At 51.4% G+C, this 10,645-nt stretch overlaps 2 protein-coding genes across 4 annotated transcripts in view; both read right to left on the bottom strand.

The window, feature by feature from the left end:
• PLD6 (phospholipase D family member 6) overlaps nt 1-128 on the bottom strand; it is a 3,409-nt gene extending 3,281 nt beyond the window's left edge. The window contains exon 1 of the mRNA XM_044433649.1: nt 90-128. Coding sequence (XP_044289584.1) covers nt 90-128 — 39 coding nt within the window. The remainder of the gene's footprint in view (nt 1-89) is intronic.
• Nucleotides 129-217: 89 nt separating this feature from the next.
• On the bottom strand, nt 218-10,645 carry FLCN (folliculin). Of its 3 annotated transcripts, none has more exons than XM_044433593.1 (12): nt 10,514-10,645; nt 9,511-9,769; nt 8,678-8,824; nt 7,899-8,120; nt 6,975-7,135; nt 6,002-6,093; nt 4,729-4,925; nt 4,085-4,198; nt 3,796-3,919; nt 3,185-3,316; nt 2,378-2,483; nt 218-1,932 (listed from the first exon to the last, which is right to left on the bottom strand). In XM_044433593.1, the coding sequence occupies exons 2-12, from the start codon at nt 9,757-9,759 to the stop codon at nt 1,731-1,733; spliced, it is 1,746 nt and encodes a 581-aa protein (XP_044289528.1). In that variant the 5' UTR covers nt 9,760-9,769; nt 10,514-10,645; the 3' UTR covers nt 218-1,730. The 3 variants fall into 3 exon arrangements, with proteins under 3 accessions (XP_044289528.1, XP_044289529.1, XP_044289530.1); XM_044433594.1 differs by having other exon boundaries at nt 7,899-8,039; XM_044433595.1 differs by lacking the exons at nt 218-1,932; nt 2,378-2,483 and adding an exon at nt 2,490-2,660.

Below are 10,645 nucleotides of genomic sequence, written 5' to 3'. Positions count from 1 at the left end.
CCCCCCCCCGCATTGGCTTGCTTTCGTGGAGGCTGCGATCCTGCACGTGCTTACGCAGGAGTAAGACCCGCTGAAGTCGGCGGGCTTGCATCCGAGTAGACGCTCCAAGCGTTGCTCTTGTAGTCCATCGGGCTGATTTCCCACACACTAGTCTGAATGGTAAAACTACATTCTTGGGAAAGCCCAGTTTTATTCAAAATAATAAAACTGTGTCATCTTTTGGTGGTAAAAAGCTTTTATTAGTTTGCATTTTACAGGTGCATTAAATAAAGCTAAAGTCTACAAGGGAAAGTTATTTTTCTTAGGCAAATCTATCACAGGAGACAAGTTTAGATATATTAAAAATCTTAACTGTACACACAGATAAAAATAGTGGATCAATTATCACAGAGAAGTCAACAACTGAGGCTCTCCATGTTTCTCATTTTAATAGGATTTTTTTCAAGTTTTGTCTGCCTGCCAAATTTGTAGAGCTCGTCCATTATCCCTACAATTTCCCAATACAGTAAGAAATATCAGAAACAGAGATATATGTGGACAAATTGAACCTGTTTTGTTTTTATATATGTTGTAAAAAATACTCTCTCATTTTCAACAAACCATACTTTACCAAGATGTTTTACATTACCAAGATTTGTAACAGCAACCGGTCGGAGGTGCAATTCCTGCAGTAGCAAAGCCTATTTAAGACCTCCCCGGAAAAACTTATGAACTGAGCACTGGGAGATTCTGAATTTACCACAGCACTGAGCGATCTGTTCCTGTAGCAAAAAAGAGCCACAATCCATCCATGTCCCACTGAAACCAGAGGAAGGGAATTAAGCACATGCTTAAAACGTGCTCCATTTAATTTTGTGGTAACTTTGGCTGCATTGCACTCTAAATTCTGGAAAACAGAAGAAATTTAGGAATAGAAATTGTTCCTCTGATAATACCACTTTTTAAGGATACAGTAGTTTTACAGTTTTATTTTTTGCTTCTTTTCCATCTATTACTGACAAATATTTTCTAAGATCAAGAGTGTCTGGTTTTGTTTGAAGTGTCAAGCATCAGACCATTTTGGGGTAAAACTGCAGGAGGCTAACAGGACCCTATTTCTGGAGAAAGCCTGACCGAGTCTCAAGACATCCGAGAGCCGAGCCCAGTCTGGGCATTTGTCTCCTGGCCCAGGAGCTCACCCACACAAAAGTGCCAGGCTCCTTTTTTATAGATGCACAGGTATTGCAGGAAGTCCGCCTCAAGTGCTACATTTTATAAATAATAACCCATCCTCAGTATGATTCAGGACAAATTCATAGGACGCATCCAGTCTTATGCTCAAAAGGCATGGGGATGCTCTAACTGTAGACTGGTGTGATAAAGCCTGAACTCGCACAGCTAAACTGCCACTGCTCCAAGTTCGTGTCAAAGGGAGCAACACCCGAAGCCTGTTCACACTCCAGGTTCCACTAAACAGCTTTCAAACAAGATGGCGAGTGCTTGAAGGCCCCTGTTAAATGGCAGCAGACCAGAATGTGCGTGTTTCAAGAGGAGATCGTGTGTTCCGTCATTCAGAAAATATTTAATGTACACATTGGCGAGCCCATGAGGATTCCCAGTCCTCTTGCATCGGGCCTAGTCATTCCTCAGGAGTGGAGCATCAAGAACCCTACGCCTTTCCGCCATGTGGAAACCGCACAGGTTAACTGTTCAGGCAAGGAATTCCCCAGGCACAATCAAGGCGCACCAGGCTAGTTTCGGGATTCTGAAGAAGTCGGGCTGCGAACTGTGGACATCAGGTGTGACTTGTACGTCTTGCTCAGGCCAGTCATCCAGAACTTCAGCAGCTTCACATTGTCCTCTTCGGCAGCTCCCAAGATGCTCAGCAGCTTCTGGGTGTCCTCCTTGGGCCTGCTGTCCACTTTGGTGAACTTGAAGAGGACTTTCACTTTACTGCAGAAGCCAGAAGTGAGATTATTAAAATTCACACACTCCAGATGCCTCAAACTAGCACTTGCATGATTTCTCATCACTGGCCATGCAGTCTGGGGCAAAATTCTGAGAGCACCAGACTGCCTGCCTCTGGGTCAAAAGAACTCATTGGGTCAAAAGAACACCAGCAGTGAAAGAAAGCATGGCTCAAACTGCATTTTAATGCCCCTTAACTGCACAGCACTTCATTCCAGCCCTGCAAAACTGAGCTCCATCCTCTTCCCTATTTTTTTAGTTTATGAGCCTGAAGATACCTTTCGTTTCTGTGCTTTGCTTTAAAAAATAGCTGTCTGAAAAGCAGATAAACATCCAGTATAAGAAATAAAAATGATGGCGGGCAGGAAGGCAAGAAGCTGGATTTGCGTGTGCAGCTACTTTTAAAACCAGAGGGTGGGCAGCCACCTACTTCATCCACTCCTCCTTCAGGCAGATGAGGCACTGGTCCACCACGTCCACAGAGAGGTTTTGGTTCGTCAGGGCAGCTTCCATCTTGTTCAGGATGGTGGGGCCAACTGCATCCAGGAAGAAACGGCTTAGTTACATCTCCCCCTCAGGCTTGATGAGCAGGGAGTGTGTCATTTTAAAAAAGTATGTCCAGAAATCTTCCTCCAGCCACTTCTTCAAGAGCCACCGTTTCCACAAAGCCTCTGGCACAACCCCTTCCTTCCCATCTCTTGTGGTAACCCAGTCTGTAATGGAAACAGCATATATTTCCCCTGTCGATCCTTGCCTCAGTTTTCTCCTCCTCGTTAGACTGCAAACTCCTCAGCGCAGGAACCAAATAAACAGGGACACCACTTCTCAGCTACTAGTCTGATCAGGGTGAAACCTGTTGCTGGAAATGCCCTGAATTATACAGACACTGTTGCCGGGATGTCCTCTCCCCAAAGCTGGTGAAACCAAAGCGATGCAAAAGACAGGCAGTTGTGCTTACTGTGCATTGTTTGCGGGTATTCAGTATTTTTCCGCAAACAGTGCATAGGCCTGCTCACAATACGCATGTCACTGACTAACCAGGTTCAGGTGAAACGTGCCACTTCATGGGCAGTCAGCTTTCAGGAAGCAAACAGGTAGTCTCTGTTTTGCACATCAGGGTTCAGAGGTAAATAAGGATACAGTCAGCCCCTCCCAAGACCATGTCAGGAACCCCTCTGCCTTCCCTTGGTGATACGCAATTTCCCCAGGTTAAGGGGATCCTTGGCAGGTTGCTTACCTCTGTCGGCTACCACAGAGGTCCCACTCGTGACCACAAATTCGTATTTGCTGAGGGGCTGCTCATCATCAAATAGGACGGGATAGAGGCTTGACCTCGTGGCACTGCGGACCTCCACAACAACAGCAAATTCTAGAGTAAGAGAAGGCCCACGCATCTATAGCATCTCTTTGGATTTTCAGAAGGATTAGGGCGAGGAGCAGAGGGAAGGAGCCAACATGCTTGCTTTCTCCTGCCCACGCACACTCTCCAGGGTTTAAACATGACTTGCGAATCGTGCTGATGCTGTTGCAAGGGTGAAATGGGTAAGGGAAGGAACCAGTGGAGCGGTCTGAGCACACTGGAATAAGAGTCTGATAAGGCTGTGTTGAAAGAGAGAAGACCGGCCTTTCGACAGGCAGAGCAGGTGCTCTGCCACCAACCCGCACATCCACCGTGACAGCTGACCCGCTGATACATGCGATCTGAGTTGCAACAGCCATACCGCAAAAGCAGCCCCAAAAGTCACCAAAACGGCCGCCTTGAGCAAGGTTGAGCCTATTTCAGAGGCCGAGCGGTGGCCAGACACACTTAATTCAAGGTGCGAACGTGGGAGGAAGTCGTGTTCTCACCGGAGCAGAGTACGTGCGGCGGGATGTGCACCTGGGGGCTGAGGCCCAGGAAGTTGCACCTGTACGCCTCCTCGTACGTGTCGCTGTAAGGGATGAGGCGAACGCAGCCGACGGGCAGCATGGTCTGGCACGGGGAAACGGAAGAGGGTCAAGAGGCGAGCACCCCGGGAGAAGCACGGGGGCCACTCCTGCCTGCTCAGGCCGGAAGGGGCAAGAGGGCCACCTACCCCACCCTCCTCTCAGGACAGCCCCGCATCCCCGAATCGGTGAGGAGAGCAGCTGCTCCTACCCGCAGGACATCAAAAGCAGACTGGACGAGGTCTTGGTCTTGCGCTTTCCAGATGACCTGATTCCCCATGAGCACATGCCAGGCCAATGTGCGGAAAGCCGATGGCCCCAAGACCTGAAGCAGCAAAAACAGATTCAGCATCGCCTCCCTTTTTTAACATTTGCATTCTCCTCCCAGTTTTGACCCACAGCAACCCTGCACAGTGGTCTTCCCACTCGGCCAACCGAGTCCTCCTGCACCTTATTCCAGCACAGATGTAGGAGCACAGAACATCCAGAACATCACTGACCATCCTTGCCTGCGGCCTGCTGGGCACCGGAGGCCTGTTTGCCCTCTACAAGTCATCAGATCGCTCCCCTGTGCATTGGGTGAAGCCATACTGGGGAGCACCCCAAGGAACCCGCAACTCTGAACATCATAATCGATACTTTAACGATGTCAAGTGATTTTAACAGCATGGATACTTCCAGCCTGGCCTACTGGCAAGCAGTCTTTGTTGGCTCTTGTTTGTCAGCAGTGCCAACGGAAGGAAAGGCAGCACCTCAGCGCCAGCACATACATGAATGGCCCTGGTGCATTACGCACTGGAACACAACAAGCCAACCAGTTCAACCTCCCAATAACCCGCCCCCCCGCACCTTTACCTGTCTCAAGTGCCGGAGAGATCGGAAGACAGACTGATGTCTGGGTGCCGCATTCCAGCTACTGCAGTCCACCACAAGAGAAGAATCCGTTGGACTCTTGATCAGCTCGTGGCCTTCTCTGCTATCGGCTTGGCTTGGAGATTTTGCCTCTTCCTCCTCCTCAGAGTTATCCCAGCCTTCAGATTCTTCCTCAAGATCTTGGAAGAGAGAGAGATTTGGATGATGAATATATTCATTCCATGCTCCGTCTGGGAACAAAAGCCAATCTTTCACCTCCATGAAAGAAATTAGGAGGGTGGGTACTCGGAGGAGGGCTTCCTCTGCGGTGGCACCTAAGTTATGGAATGCGCTCCCCAGAGAGGTGCGCCTGGCGCCATCGTTAGTTGTTTTTCGGCGCCAGGTGAAGACCTTTTTATTTAAGCGGCATTTTAATGTTAATATTATTGGATTTTATCTGGCCAGGGCGGCTTATTTTATATTGGTATTTGTATTTTTAACTTAATGTTTATATTTTTTAATTTAATGTTATAATTATTTTTTAACTTATTGTTGTAAGCCGCCCCGAGGCTTCGGCGAATGGGGCGGCATAAAAATGTTTTAATAAAAAATAAATAAAGACCCACGCATGCTTCAGGCTCATGCTAACAGGACACAGCAGTAATGGCGCCCATGTGCACGCGCGTCATGCACACCTCTAGTGCACCTATGCACGTGCACACACGCATCCCTCAAACAACCCCCACTGCACGTAACAGCAATTTCTGGACAGCAGAGCAAGGCATTTCAGCGTTCTCACGTTTCTATCCCACCCATCTCCCGTGAGTGAGTTCAAGGTGGTGTATGCAGCATTCCGACGCAGTCTCCCTTCCAAACCCAAAACCACTCGGCTTCCGGAAAAGTGGCCTTACTCTGCGTCCACAGATCATCTTGTGGGGCCAGACTTTCCTCCAAGGAACTTGCAGCTTGTTCCTTATTGACCCCATCATCCTATGAACCGTCACCTCACGAGGGTCGCAGCAGAACAGGGACTGGAACCTGGGTTTTCCCAGCCCGAGCCCTCAGCCGTGTTTCATGCAGCCTGCGGGGGAACCCGCTCCCCAGGCGTGTACCCTGCTGCTGCTTTTCTGGACTGTCCCCCTGCGAGCAGCTGTGCCCGCCTGCAAGCGGGGAAGAGGCGCGCTTGCTCAGCTCCCCCTTTCCACCAGCCCCTCCCAGCATTGCTCACAGTTCCCAGCTGACCCATGGGCAAAAGGATTCCCCACCCAGGCCGTACCGGCCAGCTTTTCCATCTGGACCAGCGTGTCTTCCGTGGGCGCACCCTCCAGCAGCTTCTCGGTCAGCCTGCTGCCACAGGCTTTCAGGAGCCTGAGGAAAAGGAAAGCAAGGCAAGGCAGGACGCATTAAACCCCGCGATTAATGCAACCAACCAAGGCCCTCTGTTCTCGCCCTGAAATGCGCATTCCTTCCCTCGTGCCAGTAGCTATGTGCTTCACCAGAAGGCAAGACCTGCCGAGGAACACTGGCAAAGTTAGCTAAGCAAGACTGCCTGTTCCTGGACATGAAACAAAATATTCCAGGAAAAAGTGCCAGCGCAGACTGAAATTCCCAATAATCACAGGGGAATCGCTGAACTTTCACCAGGTATTGGGCGCTCTCTGTAACACACGGACATCTATTTATTCTCCCTCCCTCCCTCCCTGCCCTCTCATACACATGCAGATTTCATTGGCTTGTGAATTGTAGCTGAACAGAGCTTCCACATTCAGATCCCCATGCCGAGAGTGCCATTACCTCCGTGTTCTGCCTATGGGAGCAACCCACCTGGCCATTGCTGTTTAGTCGCAAAGTCGTGCCCGACGCATCGCAACCCCATGGACAACGTTCCTCCAGGCCCTCCTGTCCTCCACCATCCCCCGGAGTCCCCCAAGCCCACAGGCACCGCCCCAGTGGCCCCATCCAGCCCCCTCCTCCTCTGCCGCCCCCTTCTCCTTTTGCCTTCAGTTGTTCCCAGCATCAGGGGCTTCTCCAATGAGCCCTTCCTTCTCACTGGGTGCCGAACATATTTGAGCTTCACCTGGCCATTATGGGATGCAAACAGCTGAACTAGAGAGATCTTTGGTCCAAGCCAGCAAAGCCCTTTGTACAACTTTACTTAAGCCTCAGATCCATACAGGTGGCTCACTATCCCCCCACGATCTTCTGAACAGCTTGCAAACCGCCTGTGACAGACATGCAAAATGCATCACCAAGCGAAGGAGGTGTGAAGGCAAGCCCAGAGGTTCTCGTCGTTGGTCAGAGAGGTGAGAGACCGAGCCGCGTTTCCATTCCGCTGGTGCAGGAAAGGTGTGAAGGCCGTGTTCATTCGCTGGGCACGCTGTGGGCATCCGTACTGCTCCGCTTCGAAGACCTGAGTTCCAAGCAATGGCAAAAGCCTTCAGAAGCCCAGCTTTGACAAAAGCCCGGGTAACATCTGTATTTTAGAGAAAGGCCATCCCACTCCTCCATCAGAAACACGCCTAGAGCAGCTTACAAATAAAGCACACAACAAACCAGACTCTGCCCACAGGTTAATAAGCTTAAAATTCACAGCACGCAAGGAAAGACAATGGAGAGGGAAGAGGAAAAATCACTCCTTTCAGCAGGTCTAATAGAGCGCCCCTGGTTCCCCTTCTGGAACAGCCTCCTGGAATAGCTGGTGAGGGGGATCACTGAGGACAGGAGCCCTCAGTGAAGGAAATTAGGAGGGTGGTTACTCAGAGGAGGGCTTTCTCAGCGGTGGCGCTTAAGTTATGGAATGCGCTCCCCAGAGAGGTCCGCCTGGCGCCATCGTTATTTGTTTTTCAGCGCCAGGCGAAGACCTTTTTATTTAAGCAGCATTTTAAATGTTAATAATATTGAATTTTATTTGGCCAGGGCGGCTTATTTTATTCTAATGTATATATTTTAATTGTTATTGTCTTAATTTATTGTGTATTTTATTCTATGCTGTGAGCCGCCCCGAGGCTTCGGCAAGGGGAGGCATAGAAATGTTTTAATAAATAAATAAATAAATAATCTTTATGGACAGACCTGTCCCGTTAACTGGGAACTAACATGACTGGCTACCCTCTCACTGGGGAAAGCACAGCGAAGCGACCCGGCGGTGCCTCGTGAGACAAGTATCGCCACACCTTCAGCGCTTTGCCCTGCAGCTCGTCGATGATCCCTCGGATCTTCCCCAGCAAGAAAGGCCACGAGTTGATGAGGTAGATGCGGTCCATCATGATGGCGATGATGCTGTACCAGCGCTGGAAGCCGCGGGCCAGGCTGTCCTTGATGAAGAAGGTGTGGCTGAAGACAAAGCCGTGCTGCTCGTCGCCGAAGAAGATGGGGCCCTCACGCCCTGGGCACACCTAGCCGGGCAGGCAAGGCAAGGCAAGAGGCCAAGTGGGCCCGAAGGAACACCCCACAGACGCTCGGCAGCCAGGAGGGAAGGAAGGGGAGACGGAGCGCCCTCGCCCGCCCCCCCACAGTGGAATCACGCCCCTTCCCTGCACCTGGCACGCTCCCTGGCACGCACCACTCGTTCCCTGAGCTTGGGCAAGTCGTCTTCCTGTAGGAGGCCGGCACGCTGCGAAGCAAAGCAGCCGGCAGCACCGTCTTTGGAGCCGCTCGTCCTGGAGCTCAGCCTCCGCCTCTGCCCTGTCCTTCGGCTTCGGCGTAGCCCACGCGCCTTTCACCCTCACCAGGCCACAGGCTTTCTGACGGGCCAAGCCCAGCCCACGGCAGCCATTTTGTAAGGGCGTTCATGGCATCTGCTCAAAGCTCCTACTGTACCCACCGCTCCAAAACGGTCGGGGAGCCCGTCTCGGCTTCTGTTTGGAGGGATGCTCTCGGCACAACTGTGTTTATTTGTACTCTTCAAACACGCAGACCTGCCTACGAAGGGATCTTTTGTGACGTGGCTTACCTCACAACTGAGGCTGCGGACGCAGGCCTGGCGAACGATGCTGAAGAGTTGGGGGTGATTTGGATGCTGGTGGCTGACATATTTGATGGAGGTCTCTTTGTCATGGCTGACATATCCGGGGTGCCCCACGGGAAGCGAACGGCAGCCCTAACCACAAAAAGAGAAGCAGGTGGTAAGAATTCTCTTAGCCATGCCAAGAAGGAAGTCTCTTAGGAAGGAACTGAGAAACCTGTTGAATTGGGCACCCTAACAGCTCAACAGCCAGGCTTCTCTAACCCAGGTGTGTTGAAAACAATCTCCCATCATCCCCAGCTAGCACAGCCAAAGACGTCTGGAGGGCACCCTCTCAAAGAAAGCTGCATCCAAGGATGGGATGGCTCACGACTCCAGAGTGACATGACACAGGTTGAGCTCTATCAATTGCCTCTCAGTCTAGGACCCGGCTGGGCAACTGCTTAGGGGACCTGGTGTGGTTGTGCTGAGATAAGGGAGGAATCACATTTAAGTCCTAGCATACATAGATCTGCAGAACGGCTCCTAGTTGAAAATAGCAAGAGCTTGGGGGCGGGGGGAGGGAGAGAGCTAGAGGCAAGTCTATTTTCTGTGGATTTGTCATGGAGCACAAACAGCCACACATGATTCAACGGGATATGCGACCCTTTCCCTATTTGCATAAAAGGAATTTGCATGGAACACGGCACTGCTTCCCTCTGGGTAAAGGACTGAGCTGTGGCAGATCCTTTCTCGGGGGACCCATACAGATAAGGCGAGTGTGGGCACTGGATCAGCTAACCATACCCTGATCCCCCACGAGCACTGGGAGAGACACTCGCCTCACACATGTCTGACTTCTTCAGCCCTGGGCTGCTGGACTCTGCGCTGGCCCCCTCTGCCGGGCTGTGCGAGCGGATCCGGCTGCTCATCTGAATGCCGCCTTCCTCCTCCTCGGCCTGCTCGCTCGGCCCAGGGCTGTCTCCGCTTCCTGCCCCCTGCGGAAGAGGCGCGTGCAGGACCTCGGTGCAGAAGAGCGTGCGGGGACCATGCAGCTCGCAGAAGTGGCAAAGGACCACAATGGCGTTCATGGTGGGGTCCCTGTAAAACAGAGAGCGGAAGAATGTGCCTTGCGCAGGAAGGCAAGCCTTGCCCACGTGGCATGTTTAATGTCCGTTCCAGTATTTGTATGCCACCTTTTGTGAAGAAGTGGGTCAATTAAGTTGCGGTCCTATGCAGGTTTAGACAGGAAAAAAGCTAGAAAGCCTTCTGACAAAGCAAGGTTGCAGATGTAGAACTGCTCAACCAATGCAAGAGTGTACGCGTTTATATTTAAGTCCCATATTATTTTTAATTCAAAATAACACCCATAAGGCCTCAAGTCTTTTCTTCGCCCTGGATCAGGCCCTGGTCTGATCAGACCCAGTATTCTGTTTGCATAGCAACCAACCCCGGAAAGTCCACAAGGAGAACGTGAGCGCAACAACACCCATGTTCCCCAGCAGCTGTCATATGCAGGAACACCGCCTCTGATCCTGGAAGAAGGTCTTAACCTGAGTGGATAATCCATCATCCCTGCTGCAACTGATGCACCGACTTTTACAGCGAGGCCGTTGCTGCCTTGGCTGGCTTCGCGGTTCCATGGACCAGCTGATCCGAGCCACCCCGGAACAGAGACGTTTAAAAAAACAATACATTCTGGGGGCCCTCCTCACTGCAACGGGCGGCCCCAATCCTGCTTCCCTGGCGTTCTCACATACTGGCTCCTTTCCTACACGAAGAGAACGCCGTTTAAGACACGCGCTCGCAAGCCCTTCTGACGCCAGAAGTGACAAAAGACAGTACCTTTTCCCTCGTCTTTCCCCCGGTGCCAAACCAAGTTTCTAGTCCTGGTCGAGGTTGCTTCCGACTAAGAGGGGATCGTACCTGTTTTCTCTCTGCACATGCGCACTTTCCCCGGCCTCTGACCCCGCCCAA

The sequence above is a fragment of the Varanus komodoensis genome, unplaced genomic scaffold, assembly GCF_004798865.1.
Source record: "Varanus komodoensis strain SLA01 unplaced genomic scaffold, ASM479886v1 scaffold26, whole genome shotgun sequence".
Classification (NCBI taxonomy): domain Eukaryota; kingdom Metazoa; phylum Chordata; class Lepidosauria; order Squamata; family Varanidae; genus Varanus; species Varanus komodoensis.
This window is presented reverse-complemented; position numbering and strand designations above follow the sequence as displayed.

What these genes read in the sequence shown, in the direction of transcription:
- FLCN (XM_044433593.1), bottom strand. Translation starts at nt 9,759, where the DNA reads ATGAACGCCATTGTGGTCCTTTGCCACTTCTGCGAGCTGCATGGTCCC. An exon ending in CTCTCCGGCACTTGAGACAG is followed by an intron (nt 4,199 to 4,728) that starts GTAAAGGTGCGG and finishes TTGCTGCTTCAG; the next exon opens with GTCTTGGGGCCATCGGCTTT. An exon ending in GCCGCACGTACTCTGCTCCG is followed by an intron (nt 3,317 to 3,795) that starts GTGAGAACACGA and finishes CTCTTACTCTAG; the next exon opens with AATTTGCTGTTGTTGTGGAG.